General features: G+C 48.3%; 1 protein-coding gene across 5 annotated transcripts; it reads left to right on the top strand.

The window, feature by feature from the left end:
• Window positions 1-1,126: 1,126 nt before the first annotated feature.
• ASGR2 (asialoglycoprotein receptor 2) lies at window positions 1,127-15,507 on the top strand. Of its 5 annotated transcripts, none has more exons than XM_059997088.1 (9): window positions 1,127-1,308; window positions 1,514-1,767; window positions 6,245-6,364; window positions 6,564-6,659; window positions 7,330-7,401; window positions 7,627-7,713; window positions 7,874-7,953; window positions 14,653-14,759; window positions 15,009-15,507. In XM_059997088.1, exons 2-9 carry the CDS (start codon window positions 1,644-1,646, stop codon window positions 15,163-15,165), a joined length of 843 nt encoding a protein of 280 aa, XP_059853071.1. In that variant the 5' UTR covers window positions 1,127-1,308; window positions 1,514-1,643; the 3' UTR covers window positions 15,166-15,507. The 5 variants fall into 5 exon arrangements, with proteins under 5 accessions (XP_059853071.1, XP_059853069.1, XP_059853067.1 ...); XM_059997086.1 differs by having other exon boundaries at window positions 1,128-1,308; window positions 1,578-1,767; window positions 7,808-7,953; window positions 15,009-15,498; XM_059997084.1 differs by having other exon boundaries at window positions 1,128-1,308; window positions 1,529-1,767; window positions 7,808-7,953; window positions 15,009-15,498.
• Window positions 15,508-18,872: the final 3,365 nt, after the last annotated feature.

Below are 18,872 nucleotides of genomic sequence, written 5' to 3'. Positions count from 1 at the left end.
CCACCACTGCTTCTGTGACTTCGCAGGAATGCCAGGCTATTGGAGTGTGTGGCTACTTCCTGTGTGTCAGAAAGTTACCCCAAGAAAAGCACAGGCCCGTGTCCCAAACCCTTTTCAGCACAAGGGGAAACACAGGCAGCTTTATAAAAGGAACTCTGCCCGCAGCCTGCAGCTAAGTTTGGCGAGGGTCAGAAAATCAGGGAAGAAAACCGGGTTTTCTTTCCCAAGCTATTGTTCGCGCGAGAGTAGACGGCGAGGTGGTGCGAGAGTAGATGGCAAGTTCGCGCGAGAGAAGACAGCAAGTTCGCGCGAGAGTAGACGGCGAGTTAATCACGCTTCTCAGTTCATGGAGGCACGTCTTCCTCACAGGACTGTGAAGACCCCCTCGGATGGTATGCCTTTTTTCTTCTTTATCCGGTTTTGCCTCCCAATTTCCCTACCCACCTCCACCCGGGTCAAGTCACTTAATCTCCCCAAGGCTTTATTTCCTCCTCCGTGAAGTGGGAACAGCAGAAGACCCACCTTCTGGAGTGAGAGTTACCTGAGAAAAGGTCTGTGGATCATTCAGCCCCATGGCTGGGTGTGAGGACCGAGGTTTATGTTGCCAGGGCCACAGAAGGGGCTTATTTATGAGGTTGAACCCCTCCTGCCCACTGCCTTCTGAAGGGATGCTCTTCCCTCGAACTTTGGGTCCCTGAGGGGCTTTACTCCCCTCCTGGAGAGTGAGGCCATCTGGCCCAGAGCCGGGGAGCCTGGTGGCTGATGCAGCAGGACGTGGCGGGGTGCGCCTAGGCTCAGATGCCGGATTGGGCAAGAGCACAGAAGCGACCCGTCTGATCCTGGTCAGGGATATCTGCCCAACAATTCTGGGAAATTCAGAGGCGGGAAGTGAAAGGGGGGAGGGGCAGAGGGGGAAGAGCCAACTGCACCCCGGCCCCTCCTGGCCTGGCCCCCTCCCAAATGTGCCATGAGGAGTGAGGTGACTTGCTTGTGGGGGAAAAGCGGACCAAAGAGACCCCTTCTCTGTGAGGGACAGAGACAGTCCTGCCCCCCACCCCCATCACGCTTTGCCTGAGTTCCAACCACTTCTGTTTACCGTCCAAAGTCCCAGGGGCAGGAGATGCCAGGTTAGAAGCACTTGGACACTCAGACACACGAGTTCAGGGCCCTCGCCTGGACAGGCCCCCTCCCCTTCCCTCCTTTCCTCTGTGAGCACCACCTGCTCCACTTCTGGCTCAAGCCCCTCCTTCACCCTGGGGCCTGGGCTGCCTGGGAGACTGGAGAGTCAGCCCTCCAAACCTGTAGCAGGTAACCGAGGTCGGGAGGCAGGCGGGACCGGGGTGTCTGGGATTAAAGAGACCCTGGTTCAGAGAGAGTGGGGGGCTGATGGGAAGATGTGGGGTGATTTGGAACGTATGGAGGGGAGGCTTCCGGCCATGTCAAGGCCCAGGCATCTCCTGAGGAAGGATGGAACCCAGCTGTATTTCAGCCCCACACTTCCCGCCAACCTCAGATCCAACCCAAACAGTTGCCTCGACCTACTATCAGCCTCCGCCTGAATTAGCGTCTTAACACAGCATCAAGCCCGAGCTCAGCCCCAGCCCCAGCCCCAGCCCAGGTCCAGCCACAGCCCAGGACCCAGCATGGCGAGGGACTTTCAGGACATCCAGCATCTGGGCTCTGAGGAGAACGACCACCAGTTTTGCAGAGGTGAGGGCCCAGGCACTCGCGGGCGCAGTCCCAGGAGAGAAGATCCATTCTGGAAAGGCAAGTGTCTGGTGTCTGGGGCTTCGCTCCACCTTGGTCTAGCTCCTGGTCGCCCTCTGTCCCTCCGAGGTCTCTGTCACATTCACTCTGTGACCAGGGACTGTCCCCTGACCTCACCTCCTTCTCCACCCCCAGGACCCCAAGAAAGGACCCCCTCTTCCTTCCAACCTAGGTAGCGTGTGCCGTGTGTGTGTCTGTGTGTGTGGGGGGGTGGGTAGGTGTGAGTTGGAGGGAAAGAGCACAGAGATTCTGGAAGATTCCCACTTACCCCAAGCCCCCTGCCTGGATCCTTCTCTAGCAAATCTTGACCGAGGGCTCCAAGTGTCTGAGAGAAGGTTTTCAGGTGAGAAGGATCTGAGCAATTCTAGGCTGAAGGGCTGGAGCTGGGGTGGGGGAGGGGTGTCAGGTGTTCGTGCTGGTGATGGAGTGAAGCTCTGTGGAGACCAGGAGGGGTTGGGACTCGAAGCTCAGGGAGGAGGATTGGTTAGCCTGGGCTGGGAGGAGGGACCTCTCAGTCCTGAGGCTGGCAGACCAAGGGAGGGCAGGTGCTCTCGCAGGTGAGGGTGGGAGCTGGGCAGGGCAGGAACAGCAGGAAGGACAGGTATTCCCACCACACTTCTCCTTTCCTGGGGTAGCGGGCTGGCAGACCTTTCCACCAGGCAGTAGGCTGCATGGGGAGAGGCCATATCTGTCTACTCCCCTCTGCACCGCCGGGGCCTACGTGCTGTCTGGTATGTAGTGAACACTCAAAAATGATTTTGGATATTGTTGAATCTTCTGAAGACAAGAGGATTCAGTGTTTAAACAGGAGGCTTGGAGAGAGTCTAGAGGTTTTGGATTTCGTGGGAGAGGGGGCTTACCCAAAAAAGACCTGGTGGACAGCATTGCAGGGTGAGACCGAGCAGGTGCAACCATCAGTACTTTTCTCTCCAGCAGCCTCTGCTGCCTTCATGTGGGCTGTGATAAATGGAATATTTATAAATGGAATATTTCCTGCCATATCAATAAACAAAGGATGTCACAGTCATCAACATTGCAACCCTCCAATGGGAGCTGGTGAGCCCTGAGGGAACTCGGGGCTGAAAAGAATACCTGCCATCTAGCAGCCATCAGACTGCAGCCACTCCCTGCGGTGAGCCCTGAGGAAACTCAGGATGTGAAAATACATGATACCGGCCCCAGATGGCTGAGGTGCATATCAAAGGAATGATTTCAGTGGGCCCAGACCCCTGCATCTTCCCATACATAGAAAAGCTCTTAACTTGAGATATCTGGTTTTCTTTAATTAACAGTAATCTTTTGATGTTCCCAACTACCAGCCCTTTGTTGCAAAACCTCTATATATCCTGGCTCCTCCCTTCACCTCCTCGGGGCAGTTTCTCAGAGTTATCTGTCTCCCGGGCTGCAGTCCTCATTTTGCCCCAAATAAAACTGAACTCGAACATTTTTTTTAAGTCAACAGCTGACATCTGCCACCTGCTTACCAGGGACCACATTCCATTCTTCCCCAGCCTTTATATGCCTATAGTTTTCAGAAGATTTAGAAATATATTGGCCATTATTTCCTCCAAAAATTTTTCTGCATCCCTATCTCCCCTTTCCATCAAGACTCCAATTACACATATATTAGTGATCCCACAGCTCACTGGTGGTCTTTCTAGTTTGGAAGGAGGGGTGGGAATCTTTTTTCTCTTGGTGTTTCTTTTTATATAGTTATTATTGCTATGTCGCTAAGTTCACTGATCTTTCCTTATGCATGTCTAATCTTCCACTAATTCTATCCAGTGTATTTTTCATTCCAGACATTGTAGTTTTCATGTCTAGAAGTTCAACTTGGGACTTTTAAATATCTTCTTTGATAGCCAACTTAATTTTTGAATACTTTACAATAACTTTTAATGTCGTCTGTTAATTCTAACATCTGTGTCAGTTCTGGATCAGTTTTGGTAGATTTATTAACCTCCTCATTATGAGTTGTGTTTTCTGGCTTCTTTGTATGCCTGGTAATCTTTGATTGGATGCCAGACATTGTGAATTTTACCTCCTTGTGTGCTGGATATATTTGTATTCCTCTAAATATTCATGAGCTTTGTTCTGGGATGTGGTTAAGTAACTTGGAGTCAATTTGATCCTTTTGGGTTTGCTTTTATAATTTGTTAGGTGGGTTGGGAACTTCTTGGGTACTCTACCCAGTGCCCTGTGGGTTATGAGATTTCCAGTCTGGCTTGTGGGAATAGGCACTATTCTTGGCCCTATTCCTGCCAGGCACTGTTCCCTAAAGCTTTTGGATTGTTTTTCTCCTGGCCTTGGGTAGTTTTCCTTACACGCATGTGTTGATCAGTACTCAGCTGCTTGCTTGAGGGAAACTTTCCCCAGATCTCTGGGATTCTCTCTGCAGCTCTCTTCTCTGATCCTCTGTCCTGTGAATTCTGACCCTTTGGTCTCCACAGACTTCCAGCTCCATCTGGGCTCTGATTGGATTTCCCCTCCCAGCCCTGTGGCCTGAAAACTTTCTCCCAGCAGGACGCTGGGGCAATCAGAGGGCTCACCTTGTTTGTTTCCTGTCTCCACAGGGATCATTGCCCTTTGTTTCCTGAATCCCAGTGTCTCGAAAAATATTGTGTCTTACAGCTATCTGTCTTTTGTTGTGGTTGTTTCTGGGAGGAGGGTAAATCTAGTCCCTCTGGGTCCATGTTTAGACCCGTTTTTTTTTTTTACTTTCAAACTTGCCTGTGCAGCACTTTCTATGTTTAATTTCATTCTCAGAATAATCCATTCAGGTAGCTACTGTTCTTACCCCAATTTTTAAAAATCGCAGTAAGAACACCTAATATGAGATGTACCCACTTGACACATTTTTAAGTGCCCAGCAGCCCATTGTGAGCTCGGGCACCATGTTGTACGGCAGGTCTCTGGAACTTATTCAACTTGCATGACAAATTTTATACCCCTTGAACAGCAATTCCTCATTTCCCCAGCCCCTGGCAACCACCATTGTACCCTCAATTCCTGAGTTTGACTCTTTTAGATTCCTCATTTAAGTGGACATGAGAAAACGGAGGCGCCCAGAGGTTCAATGACTTGTCTGTGACCTCAGAGCCAGTTGGTGGCACAGCTGATCAGCCGTGGAGGGTCTGGTTTCAGGGTAGAGGTGCAGGGATAAATGCTGAGCTGACCCAGAGTCAGGGGTTTATAGGTCATAGGTCAGGTTGGGAAGCAGGACAGGGGCCCGCTGAGTGGATGGTGCTGGAGAGAGCAGTCAGGGCTCAGCCATGGGTCCCCTCTGGGTGGGGAAGACTGTGGTCTGGGAGAGCTTCTCTCCCAGGGGATTGAGGAAGACTTGTTGGGGGTGAGAGGAAAAGGGGAGGATATGCTGAGAGGGGGGAGTGGGCAGTGGGGTGTCAGAGACATGCCTGCCTGGGTCAAGAGGAAGGCTGGGTGTGGCTGACGTGGAGGAAGGTGACAGTCCTTGGTGTGAGGGGTCAAGAGTTCTGGGTGGATGAGGAGGTGCCTGGTTGTGGAGAGAGGGGGCTCAGGGTCCAAGGCAGGGAAGAGGAAGTGTTCTGTTTGCAGGAGGAAGACACAAAAGCAGGAGCCCACGGCTGGGAGGACAGCCACTGCCAAGCCTGCAGAGTTGGCAGGAGGGGAGAGGCCAGCTCTGCGTGTGTGAAGATGTGGGTGCACGAGTGTGAGAGCGTGTGAGTGTGTGAGAATGTGTGTGTGTTACGTGTGCTGCAGTATGTGCGAGAGTGTGTGAGAGGATGGGCATCTTAGTGCGTGTGTGAGAATGTGCTAAGGAGAGTGTGTGCACGCATGAGTGAAATGAAAAATGCGTGTGTGATTATGTGTGTGGGGGGGGATCAGGGCTCAGCTTGGTCACGGGGGACGGAGAGGTTTCTGTGAGATGATTGAGCGCTAAGGGGAGAAGGTTTATGGTGGAACAGAGGTTTCTGGGGGGCAAGGGCGGAGGGAAGAGGGCAAGGAGGCCCTGAGTGGTGGGAGATGGGAGGATGGGCTTGGGGGGCGGCCCCTGGGGAGTGGTCCATGGTGGAATGACCCTGACTTAAGGATCCCAGTGGAATCGGGGGCAGTTGTCCCAGTTTTGGATTTGTCTGAGGGGCCCAGACAAATTTTAAGACAGGGTCTAGCCTCTAGGACCCCCAGGTCCAGGGTCAAGGCTGTGCACACAGATGATGTGAATATCACGTGCATGTGCATCATATGCCTCTGTGTGTGTGCATGTTTGCATGAGTTCCTGTGGGTGCGAGTGTACAAATGTGTGTGTGTGTGCACGCTGCGTGAACGCTGGGGTAAAGCCCATTGACTCCCCCAATAGCACCCCCATCTACCTTCCTCTCGCCCCCTCCCACCCCAAGGCTGTACGTCCGCAGGCTCTGTTCCCCTGATGCTCAATGACACTGGCTTTCCAGCTCCCCTGCCTCCGATGCCCCTCGTCCTGACACCCCTTCTCTTGCAGGGATGCCGCCTCCCCAGCCCTTTGTCCTGCAGCGTCTCTGCTCCCAGCTCCGCCTCAGTCTGCTTGTCCTGGGCTTCAACATCCTGCTGCTGGTGGCCGTCTGTGTGATGGGGTCCCAAAGTAAGGGTCACAGGGGTGGGGCAGCAGTGGGGGAGGCGATACAGGCAGTGCTGGGGGCAATGAGAGCCACGATAGGGGAAGAGATGGGGGCAGTGCTGGGGCAAATATGGGGGCAGTGCTGGGGTGGGGAAGGGGACAGTCAGATGGATAGTGATACGGAACACAGCGCAGCCCACTTCATCCTGTTCTGTCTGACAAGGAGCACAGCTGCAAGTGGAGCTGCAGACTCTAAAGGAAACTTTCAGCAACTTCTCCTCGAGCACCTTGATGGAGATCCTGGCTCTAAGCTCCCATGGTGAGTGGGAGTGCCCCTAGGGGAGGGACTGGGATGGGCTGGATGGTCAAGGAGCTGGTTTTTCAGCATGGGTTTGCTGGACTCCGTGCTGGGTGCCCAGTGCTGGATCTGCAATAGGGGAGTGTTTGCGGGGTGCTGGGGGCAGGGTGTGCACAGATGCGGGCAGATAACCCAACCGGAGAAGCTGGGCAAGGCTTCTAAGGATGCTGATTCCTGAGCCAAGGGTCCCTGAAGGATGAGTAGGTGTTAGAGTGGAGGATGGAGGTTAGAGCCAGGTAGAGAGCAGAGTCTGTGATGACCGGGGCATGAGGAAGACCACTGCACATTCTGGGACTCTAAACGTGTCCAGTGTGGCAGGAGGTGTGGGCCAGAGAGGTGGGTAGGGGCCAGGCCATGCAGGCAAGCCATGCTAACTCGTGAGACTTTATTTTGAGAAAGTGGGAATCCATCGGAAGGATTTAGCAGTGGACAGGCCTGCGCAGTTTACGCTTCAGAAAACCACTGCGCAGCATCGGGAAGAGTGGGCGGAGTCGGGGAGACCAGTGGGCGGGGCACGCAACGTCCCTTGTCAAGGTAAAGGTGGCCCAGACTGGTGCTCCAGTGGTGTGAGGATAGAGGGATGTTGGGGATGCGGAACGGAGGGAAACAGTTTAGCTTTCCTCTTTTTCAGGAGGCAGCGCCGGTGACAAGGTGACATCTCTGGAAGCCAAGCTGGAAAAACAGCAGCAAGACCTGAAAGCAGGTCAGAGACTGTCCCTTGAGAGAGAGTGTGTGTGTGTGTGTGTGTGTGTGTGTGTGTGTGTGTGTGTGTGTGTGTGTGTGTGTGTGTGTGTGTGTGTGTGTGTGTGTGTGTGTGTGTGTGTGTGTGTGTGTGTGTGTGTGTGTTGTGTTTCCCCAGCCAAATGCTGGAGTCCTGGTAGGTGGGCACACACACTGCCCACACCATTGTCATTATTTTGGCCCCTAGATCATGCCACTTTGCTGCTTCATCTGAAGCACTTCCCGATGGATATGCGCACGCTGGCTTGTCAGCTGGCATTCCTCCAGAGCAACGGTAGGGACGGGGCGGGGTGTGCGGGGGTCTCCAGTCCCTCCTGCCTGTCCCGTCCAGCTGGATCTCATCTCCCTCTGCCCCCCAATGCCTTCAGGCACAGAGTGCTGCCCCGTGAACTGGGTGGACTATGAAGGCAGCTGCTACTGGTTCTCTCGCTCAGGGAAGCCCTGGCCTGAGGCTGAGAAGTACTGCCAGCTGGAGGACGCTCACCTGGCGGTCATCAACTCCAGAGAGGAACAGGTGAAACCGTACCTTTCCCGAAAGCAGGAGGCTGGGTCAGGCTTGTTTTGTTATTTTTTCTAACCTGAGGAAGAATCCAGAAGCAGAAGTCTGGCCCAGATCTGGGAGATCCATGATGGAATCTAAGCCATTGATTCTAAGAGGTGGGAGATTACAGCCCGGAGCTGGGGCAAAACACAGGAGCCAGGTGACCGGGTGATGAGGAGCACGTCAGGAGACAGAATATGTGGCAGGATGAACTAAAGGGCCGGGACTTGGGTGGAGAACACAGTGGAGCCACTGAGAGTCCCTGCTTGCTGTGTGCTGGCCTTGGCATGTGATGGTCCCTTGGGTGAACGGAACAGAGTGGGCGGGATTCCCAGAGACTCACCGCTGTGGGTTACAGGGTTCCTCCAAAGCACCCCAGGTCTCCCTTCCTGATGCTATCACCAGACCACAACCCCAAATGGCAAGTTCACAGGGAAGAACCAACCCCTTAGAACGGGTGGGGCATTTTTGGGAAAAGTAAATGGTAATATTTACTGAGTCCTTACTATGGGCCAGGCACTTTTATATATCTACTTTAATCCTCACAACCCTATGGGGTAGGCATTCTTGTTATCCCCACTTTGAGGGGCATAGAGATGAGGGAACTAAAGAGCAAAGAGGTTAAGTAACTTGCCACACATTCTGCATGGTAGAATGATTCCAAACATATCTTGCTTTACCAATCAGGTTGAAATTGCCAACATTCTATCAGTATTGGCCTATAAAATATCAATTTCATTTGGGTCAACCTAAGATTTCAGCAGTCTGTGATTTGGTCCACAAAATTTCATGCCGGCTACAACTTCATGGTGGATGGGTTTGTACCTTCATCATTAAAAAAAAAAAAATTATTTATTTATCTGGTTGGTTGCACCAGGTCTTAGTTGTGGCTCTCGGGCTCCTTAGTTGCAGCAGGCGGGCTTCTAGTTGCGGCATGCATGTGGGATCCCTGACCAGGGATCAAACCCGGGCTCCCGGCATTGGGAGCGCAGAGTTCTATCCACTGTGCCACGAAGGAAGTCCCCACCTTCATCATTTTGAAGTGAATGTCAGTGTCCTGTTTAATGCTTTTTGCCTTGAATTCATCTTCATGTGATATGAATAGACTGGTCCTTGATTTCGCTTGCATTTGCTTCATGTATCTTTGCCCATCCTTTTATTTCCAACCTTTCTGAGTCTCATAGATGAGTCATTCTCAGCCTTCGCAGTATATTGTAATCTCTTGAGGAATTTAAAACATATTGACACCTGGTCTTACACTCAAAGATTCTGATTTAGTTAATTTTGGATTCATCCTGGGCACTGAGATTTTTTAAGGTCTCCCCCCGACCCCACCCGTGTGATGCTACTCTACTGTTCAGCTAAGCTTAAGGTATTTCTCCTACAGGTTGTGTATAGTTGTTTTTGGTTTTTGAAAACTCAGTATGTTAGAGACTGTTTGCCTTTAAGAGGTGAGTGTTATCTCATTTACATTTCTTCTTCTTTTTCTTTCTTTTTTTTTTTTTTTTGCGGTAAGTGGGCCTCTCACTGTTGTGGCCTCTCCCGTTGCAGAGCACAGGCTCCGGACACGGAGGCTCAACGGCCGTGGCTCACAGGCCTAGCCGCTCCGCAGCATGTGGGATCTTCCCGGACCGGGGCACGAACCCGTGTCCCCTGCATCGGCAGGCGGACTCCCAACCACTGCGCCACCAGGGAAGCCCTATTTTTCTTTTTTAAAAAAATTTATTTTATTTATTTATTTTTAGCTGTGTTGGGTCTTCGTTGCTGCGTGCAAGCTTTCTTTAGTTGTGGTGAGCGGCGGCTACTCTTCGTTGCGGTGAGCAGGCTTCTCATTGCAGTGGCTTCTCTTGCTGTGGAGCACGGGCTCTAGGTGCGTGGGCTTCAGTAGTTGTGGCACGCGGGCTCAGTAGTTGTGGCTCGTGGGCTCTGAGCTCAGGCTCAATACTTGTGGTGCATGGGCTTAGTTGCTCTGCGGCATGTGGGATCTTCCTGGGCTCGAACCCATGTCCCCTGCATTGGCAAGCGGATTCTTAACCACTGCGCCACCAGGGAAGCCCGAAGCCCCTCTTTTCTTTTTTTAACTGAAGTATGATTCACAATATTGGGTTAGTTTGAGATGTATAGCAAAGTGATTCAGTTATATATTTTTTTCAGATTATTTTCCATTTTAGGTTATTATAAGATATTGAATATAGTTCCCTGTGCTATACAGTAAATCCTTATTGCTTATCTATTTTATGGATAGTAGTGTGTATCTGTTAACCCCATACTCGTAATTTATCCCTCCCTGCCTCCCTTTCCCCTTTGGTAACTATAGGTTTGTTTTCTGTGTCTTCTGTTTGTGAGTCTATTTCTGTTTTGTATATAGATTCCTTTGTATTATTTTTTATATTCACACATAAGTGATATATAATATTCGTCTTTGTCTGACTTAGTATGATAATCTCTAGGTCCATCCATGTTGCTGCAACATTTCATTTTTTCATTTTTTTTATGGCTGAGTAATATATATATATACATACATACATACATACACCACATCTTCTTAAGCCAGTCATTTGTCAGTGGACACTTAGGTCGCTTCCATGTCTTGGCTATTGTAAATAGTGCTGCTATGAACGTTGGGGTGCAGGTATCTTTTCGAATTAGAACTTTTGTCTTTTCCAGATATATACCCACGGGATATACCCACAGGTGGGATTGCTTGATCATATGGTAGCTCTATTTTTAGTTTCTTAAGGAACCTCCATAGTGTTTTCCGTAGTGGCTGCACCAACTTACATTCCCACCAACAGGGTACGAGGGTTCCCTTTTCTCCACACCTTCTCTAGCACTTATTGTTTGTAGACTTTTTGATGATGGCCATTCTGACCAGTGTGAAGTAATACCACATTGCGGTTTTGTTTTGCATTCCTCTAATAATTAGCCATACTAAGCATCTTTTCATGTGCCTGTTGGCCATCTGTATGTCTTCTTTGGAGAAATGTCTATTTAGGTCTTCTGCCCATTTTTTTTATTGAGTTGTTTGCTTTTTCAATATTGAGCTGTATGAGCTGTTTTTATATTGGGGACATTAACCCCTTGTCAGCTGCATCATTTGCTAATATTTTTTCCCTTTCCATAGACTGTCTTTTTTGTTAAGGGTTTCTTTTGCTGTGCAAAAGCTTTTGTTTGATTAGATCCCATTTATTTTTGCTTTTATTTCTTTTGCCTTGAGAGACTGATCTAAGAAAATATTGCTATAATTTATGTCCAAGAATATTTTGTCTATGTTCTCTTCTAGGAGTTTTATGGTGACATGTCATATATAGGTTTTTTTTTTTAATAAGTTTATTTATTTATTTATTTATTTTTGACTGCGTTGGGTCTCTGTTGCCGTGCACGGGCTTTCTCTAGCTGCCGCAAGCGGGGGCTACTCTTCGTTGCAGTGCGTGGGCTTCTCATTGCAGTGGCTTCTCTTGTTGCAGAGCATGGGCTCTAGGCACTCCGGCTTCAGTAGTTGTGGCTCACGGGCTCCAGAGCACAGGCTCAGTAGATGTGGCGCACGGGCTTAGTTGCTCTGCGGCATGTGGAGTCTTCCCAGACCAGGGCTCAAACCCGTGTCCCCTGCATTGGCAGGAGGATTCTTAACCACTGTACCACCAGGGAAGTCCCAATATGTATAGGTTTTTAAACCATTTTGAGTTTATTTTTGTATATGGTGTGGGGGAGTGTTCTAATTTCATTGATTTACATGTAGCTGTCCAGTTTTCCCAGCACCAATTGTTGAAGTGACTGTCTTTTCTGCATTGTATATTCTTGCCTCCTTTGTTGTAGATTAATTGGCCGTAGGTGTGTGGGTTTATCTCTGGGCTGTCTTACTTACATTTATTTTAAAATACATATCTTCAATCCAGTCTTTTTTTTTTCTGTTTTGTATGCTGCTTTTGTTTTCTGCCATTTGCTATCAGAGATTTATTATTTTTGTTTTCTCCTCTGTGTTATTTTGGACTAGATGTAGCCTGTATTTCATTATACTAGTAATTACTGTCATAACTTTATTTTTTTATTTTATTTATTTATTTATTTTTGTGCTACGCGGGCCTCTCACTGCCGCTGCCTCTCCCATTGTGGAGCACAGGCTCCGGACGTGCAGGCCCAGCAGCCATGGCCCACGGGCCCAGCTGCTCCGCGGCACGCGGGATCTTCCTGGACCGGGGCACGAACCTGCGTCCCCTGCATCAGCAGGCGGACTCTCAACCACTGCGCCACCAGGGAAGCCCTACTGTCATAACTTTAAATGATGGGCTGAAACTTACTGGCTTCAAAAATAAGAGGTTATATAACTTTCCATATGAAAGATGAGGAAACCAGCACACCTTCACATGCCTCACTCTTTTCTCTTTTTTAAAATTGAGATATCATTGACATTTAACACTGTGTAAGTTTGAGGTGTACAGCATGCTGGTTTGATACATTTACATATTGCAATATGGTTAATACAGTAGTGTTAGCTCTCACCTTTATCATGTCACATAATTATCATTTCTTTTTTTGTTGAGAACAATCAAGAACTAGTCTCTTAGCAACTTTGAGGCTTATAACGCCTTGTTCGTTTCTCTCCCACATTCCTTAAATGTTTGCACGAATAGTTGGAGTCTTTTCTGTCTTTGAATTTCATTAACCTCGCCCAGATATATCTCAGTGTTGCTCATTCTCTGTATTTTTACTCTGAGGCCAGGAGAGTCCTTTTAACACATAAAGTTAGGTTTTCTAACATTTTGGAAGATTTTCTTAAGCCCTGTGTTTGAAAATTTTTTCTTGACCATTTGTTCTCTTTTCCTCTGGAGCACATCTTCCAAAATGATCTCCATTGTCTGCCCCTATAGCCATCATCTTATTGCTATTTACTTCTATCTTTCTCTCTTTTCCTCTGTATTCTGGGTTCTTTTCTCAAGCCTATCTTTTGTATTTCAGGCTTGTTTTTTTTGCTGAATTGCTGGGGTTTTTTGTTTTTAATGTACTTCAAAATTTTCTCTTCAATTTCTTCCCTTTACTTTTCATTGTTATCTTTCTTCTTTGATATATTGTTTCATATTTTTATGTCGTTCATCTCCTCTTCAATGTTTTTGAGGATGTAAGTTGTTCTCCAGTATCCTCTTATGTTTTGAAACATGCCTTCTTTACAAAGTATATTTTTCACCTCTCTTTTGATATCACAGTGCTTTTTTCTTCCTCCTCTTCCTTTCCATCCTCTATTTTTGCACAAGTTCCATGATAATACTCCCCTGTGCTACTTCTTTGAATGGGCTTAATTCTTTCTTGCCTGTTATTTACTCGTGAACAGGGCAGATGCATTCTTCTGGACTATCTTCTTCAATCATTTGGCAGTATTTCATTCTTCCCCTCAGTCTTCAACACAGAGGGCTGGATACTGATGATTTGTATTCTTTGTTCAGTTATTCAGCTTCTTGTGATGGTGGGAAGAGGGCACTGGGGCAGGTGGCAGCAGCGAATAGAATATCTTGTCTCCAGTCACTTTCCCTCCAGCTCAGTTGACTCCCTTGATTTTGGGGAGCACCCCTACCAGCCTCTGAGGGCTGTCCCTTCATGCGCAGGATGTCGACCTATTTGCAGGATTCTAGAATTCAAAGGTGCTACTGTATCTGCCTTTAGATGAGGTGACTAACTGCAATCTTAGTTGGGTCTCTAGGACATGAGAGTGGAATTAGGAAATTTTCCTCCAAATGCAGTTGGAGACCTTTCATATGCTGTCAAAGAGAACTGCTACACGTGCATGTTGGTCACCCATCCTCCTGTTTCCTTCATAAAACAAGGTGATCACACCCTCCGTCTGCTGCCCTCCCAAACCAGGGGACTTAAGTTCCCAGAAAGGGCCATATCAATAAGAGAAAGCTGCTCGGATGTCTGTTGTCCTAGGAGGTGTGCATGAACCCTGGCAAGCTATCTCAAAGACAACTTGTGTCCCAGCCCTTGCCAGCTGGATGGCTGGGCTGCCCCTCGCACATAGGGCATCTTCCTATTTTCATCCAGACTGCTAGACTCCATGTAGCCAAGTCATAACAGGGCTGGCAGTGGGTCCAAGCTTGGAAGCTCTGGGGCCTGGAAAACAACAGAAATGACAGCTATACACAGAAGCAGGAGCAGATAAGTGTACATGAGAGGCGAGTGAAACTGAGATCCTTAATGGGTAACTGGGGCCCATGGGGGCGGCAGGGGCCGGGGTCAGGATCCAAGAGTTTGAGGCTGTGAGCAGAAGACAAGGAGAAGCCTAGAATCTGAGTCTAGCAGCCGTGCGTTAGGAATAAAATGGGAGGCCAGGTCAGGGGGCAGCGGTCATGAACTCAGGCACTGGATTGATGCTCTGGGTTCCACGATTACCGTGAGTTCCTTGACCTCACATGTAAAGTGTGAATCATTAGGGCGCCCAATTTAGAGGGCTTTATGAGATTTAAATAAAATAATCCTTGTAAAGCACTTAGTGCAAGGTTTAGCCCAGTAAATATTCACTAAATGCTAGCTATGGTTGCAGAAGAAAAAGCAAGGAACTAGTGTTGGGAGCTGCTGCTTCAAGGTGGCAGCAGATCAGGCTGGGGAGGGCTGAGGGAACCATAACTGATGCCTGCGTGGAAGTACAAGGGACTAGAAACTTCCCTCCTGCCTGTTTTCCAGAAATTCATTGCACAACACACGAACCCCTTTCAAACCTGGATAGGCCTCACTGACAGTGATGGCTCCTGGAGATGGGTGGATGGTACAGACTATAGGCACAACTATAAGTAAGTGGCTTCTCCTCCTCTCTCCCTGTTAGTTTGGCCTGGGGATGGCCATCTCGTCTCTTCCCCCAGTACACTCCCACTCGTCCCTCAGGGACCAAATTCTCCAGCCATCTTCCCCCCAGACTCCCAGACTCCAAGGCTGCAAGCTGCTGCTCCCTCAACCGCCCAAGGCCATGCGTTTCTGAGGTGGGGATGAGGGTTGCTGGGATGAGGGGGCATCCAGAGCTGAGCTCTGTCCCGCCTTCCTAGGAACTGGGCTGCCACTCAGCCAGATGACTGGCAGGGGCACGAGCTGGGGGGCAGCGAGGACTGTGCTGAGATCCGGGGGGACGGCCGCTGGAACGACGATTTCTGCCAGCAAGTGAAACGCTGGGTGTGTGAGATAAAGCGGAACATCACCATCTAGGTGTCCTGACCTCCAGCAGACCTCTGACCTCCAGCAGACCTCTGACCTGCATCCTGCCTGCCTCCAAGTCCTCCACTGGGCATTTTGAAGAAAGGAAGAAGAGAGTCCTCAGAGGTGTGGGGAGGGGTTGAGGAGAGATAGAAGGGGGTGGTTGAAGAAGCTCAGACCTTGGGGAGACTGAGATCCCGCCTCCTTCTGAAAGTCACTGTAATTACTATTATAATTTTTGGCCTCCTCAATGGATTAGGAAAAGGACAGATACTTGAAACTCTGCGTGGTTTGGTTATTTGGAACTGGGAACTGTAGGGTACAAAGAAGAGGGAGGGAGAGGGTCTGGAAGAGAGAAAGCTTAAGTGCTAGATGGCTGTCCTTGACACCTAATCTTGAAGACATGGGTCAGGGAGGGGAGGGAAGAGGATTGAAACAGAGGAAGGCCCCGTGGAAGGCACTGGTGGGGGCGGGGAGCTGGTTGGGCTGGGGCTGGAGGGTCTGCCCACACCCTGAGGGCTTCCCTGCAGTTGGGATCCCCTCCAGAAGAGGTTCCAGGGAACACCCCTGCTCCACTGTCAGCCTGGGAACTGTGAACTGGGCTGGCGAAGGTCAGTGACAAAGGTGTGCTAAGAGAAGGAGGATTGGTATGACCCCAGATAGACCTAGACGTGTCTCCAGCACATGGTGTCTCCAACAGTCTCCACAGTGGGTAAACTGCACCTTCCAAGATCATTCTGAGATTGACCTTAAAAGAGTCTGTAATCAATTAGATTAGTTGGTTTTATTTTTATTACAAAAGTAATATATACTATTAGTTAAAAATGTTTCAAACGCACACACACACACACGCACACTGGGAGTCTCCTCCTCTCACCCTTCCCACTTCTCCGCAGAGTTAACAATTTTCATGGATATTGTATTAGTCAAGGGTCTCCAAAGAAACAGAACCAATAGGATGTATATGTACCAATAGGAGATATATTGGCTTATGTGATTATGGAGGCTGACAACTGAGTTCTGCAGGTGAGCTGAAGAGCCCCAAGGTTCCCATCTGAGTCTGAAGCCTCAAGAACCAGGAAGAGCCAATGTTTCCATGTGCCAGTTTGGAGAGGGTCAGGCAGGAAGACCTTTCTCTTACTCATGAGAGGGCCAGCCTTCTTGTTCTCTTCTTGGCTTCAACTGATTGGGTGAGGCCCACCTGCATTAGGGAGGGCAATCTGCTTTCCCAATTCAAATGTTCATCTCATCCAAAACACTCTCACAGACACACTCAGAATAATGTTGGACCAAATATCTGGGCACCCTGCGCCCCAGTCAAGTTGACACAAAAATGAACCATTACAGGGTTCCTGTCAGGATGTTTCCTGTTTATGTGCATATATGTGATACTACATGTCATTAGTAGCTTGTTTTTTCACTCTCCAGTGTCTCATTGATCCAATCTATGCTTTCCTGAGAGGTTTTACTTCACTGAATTTAGCAGGGGTAGAGAATTCCAAAGTACGGATGTGCCATGTATTATTTAATCATTCTCTGTGGTGGGTGAGTAGTTGCTATTTTTGTTTGTTTTCACATATAATGTTTCAAGCAATTTTTGTTTCTAAGCTTGTGCTGGGTCAAGACTTCCCAATTTTCAGCTGCAAATTTTTCTAGGACTTTTCCTTCAAAATATATGCAATTGGCATTAAATTAAAAAATTATGACAGAAATAATACATACAATTTAAAGTCTTGTAGGGCTGGAAGCAGTTACAAGAACTGTTTCCTTCAGCCACTCCTGCTGCTTAGAGAAACCACTTCTAGTGTTTTAGCTGTTTCCCTTAGTGTTGACATTTATACTTCTAAATAATACACACAAACTGGTATCTCTTTATCAGTTGTAGACATTATTTAGTCACTTTTCATCACGTAGGTGGGCACAATTTTCCAATTTAGTCTATAGCAATTTTTGCTTAAATCCTAATTCAGAATCTGTGTCAGTTATGGCTGTGTCAATATTGTTAACTGCTGAACCAAGTAGTATAATCTGATTACATTTCCTTTCTTGCACAACTTTTGTTTCTTCTGAAGTTAATAGTTGAAAAATTTGCTTCATATTCTTTGAAACAATTGCAAAGTCTTCCTTAACTGTAAAAAGGCTGACAACATAATTTTCTGCACGTGCAAACTGGTCACATAGCCAGCACTTCAGTTGTGGTTTTTTCCTAGAGCCACCAGGGTGAATCCAAGTTTTATGGGGGCTGAAATGTACACAATTTTGGAGAGGCCTCCTTAGGAAAAAATACAAAATGATGAATACAAAATTAAGCATAAAATTGCTGTTAGGGAAAAAAAGCTGAAAGCTACCGTAAACATCACAAAATACAGAAAACTGATACAATATTTTTAATAATCTTCCAACACACCTGTGAAATCAATTTTCCCCACACTTTTTGGCTGCATACTTATTGTTTACTTCTGCATGTGACAAAGGTGGTGTAAGGAGACTTTCCACAGAGAGAAGAGAAGGATAATTGAGGGTTTCCTCTAGCATGTTTCTTCTTTACTACTGATGTCAGTGCTTCAGGGAAGCTCATGGCCCACCTTCATGTCACCCCCAAGTGAGTCTACGCAGTGGATGCCAACAGTGCCTGTGAAAGCCATGCCTGGGCAGGTGAGCCAACCCTAAGGATGAATGATGTGACTGCAGAGCACATAGCAGGGTCCCTCTCCACTCAAGCTAAACCTGTATTTCCACCCCAACTTCTTAGTTGGATTAAAAAAAGGCCACCTGACACAGAGGGAAATGTGAAGGAGAAGTCGGAGTTAAAAGTGATGTGGTCATCTTAACTGGTTATAGTCAGTTATTTGTTTTTATAATTGACAAAAACTTCTGATCATGGACTCGGGTGCCATGTAAGGGGCCCACAATCGGGCCTCGAGCTCAAGCTCCCTTAGGCTTCCTGTTGATCCACTTTTGTACCTTCCCCTCCCCCATTCTCCCCTCCCCCCCACCTCCCCCTGCCAGTTTTCTTGGGACTTCCCCGATAGTCCTGGGAAACCCCTGGACCGCCTCTTTCTTCTGGGCTGGATCCTCTCTTCCCTGGATCTGTGTGTTCTTTCTTGGTTTATCCCCTTGTTTTATTGAAGCATCCCCTCCAGTAGCTTCCTGGAAAAGGAAGGGACTTTTTTGGATAGCTTGATTGATCGTTTGTGGAAATATGGAATTCTAGGTTGAAAATGATGTCCCTTCACCATTTCATATGCCTCACCCCGTGTTTTCCATTTGCTCTGTGCTGTGGAGAGAGCTGACCCTATTCTAGGCCTGATCCTTTGGATGGGAACCTTCCCCCTCTTTAGGATGTTCCCTTTAACCCTGAGGTCTGAAAATCACCACTGACGTGCCTTTGGTGCAGGCCTCGCAGTCAGTATACCCGGCTCTCACAGGCTTCTTTCATCTGGGAGAGCGGGAAGGAGACGGTGTAACAGATGTGGTTGGGGCCCAGTGGTTGGGAGCCCAGTGGTTGGTCTTTGGGGCCATCAAGAGGATTCTGGTGCTACTTGCTTGAATTCTGCTGCTGGTGTCCCGCGCTGCGTTCCTCCCTGCCCAGTGTCCCTCGGGTTCATATGGAAAACCTCTGGAGAGGTTTGTCCACATCCTCACCTGCATTTGGTTGCTGTCACTATTTTTTTTTTTTCATCTTTAGCGCCATTCGAATAGGTGTGGTGATATATTAC

Source organism: Delphinus delphis, chromosome 19 (genome assembly GCF_949987515.2).
Source record: "Delphinus delphis chromosome 19, mDelDel1.2, whole genome shotgun sequence".
NCBI lineage: Eukaryota > Metazoa > Chordata > Mammalia > Artiodactyla > Delphinidae > Delphinus > Delphinus delphis.
The sequence above is the reverse complement of the archived record's forward strand: the minus strand, read 5'-3'. Positions and strand labels throughout refer to the sequence as shown.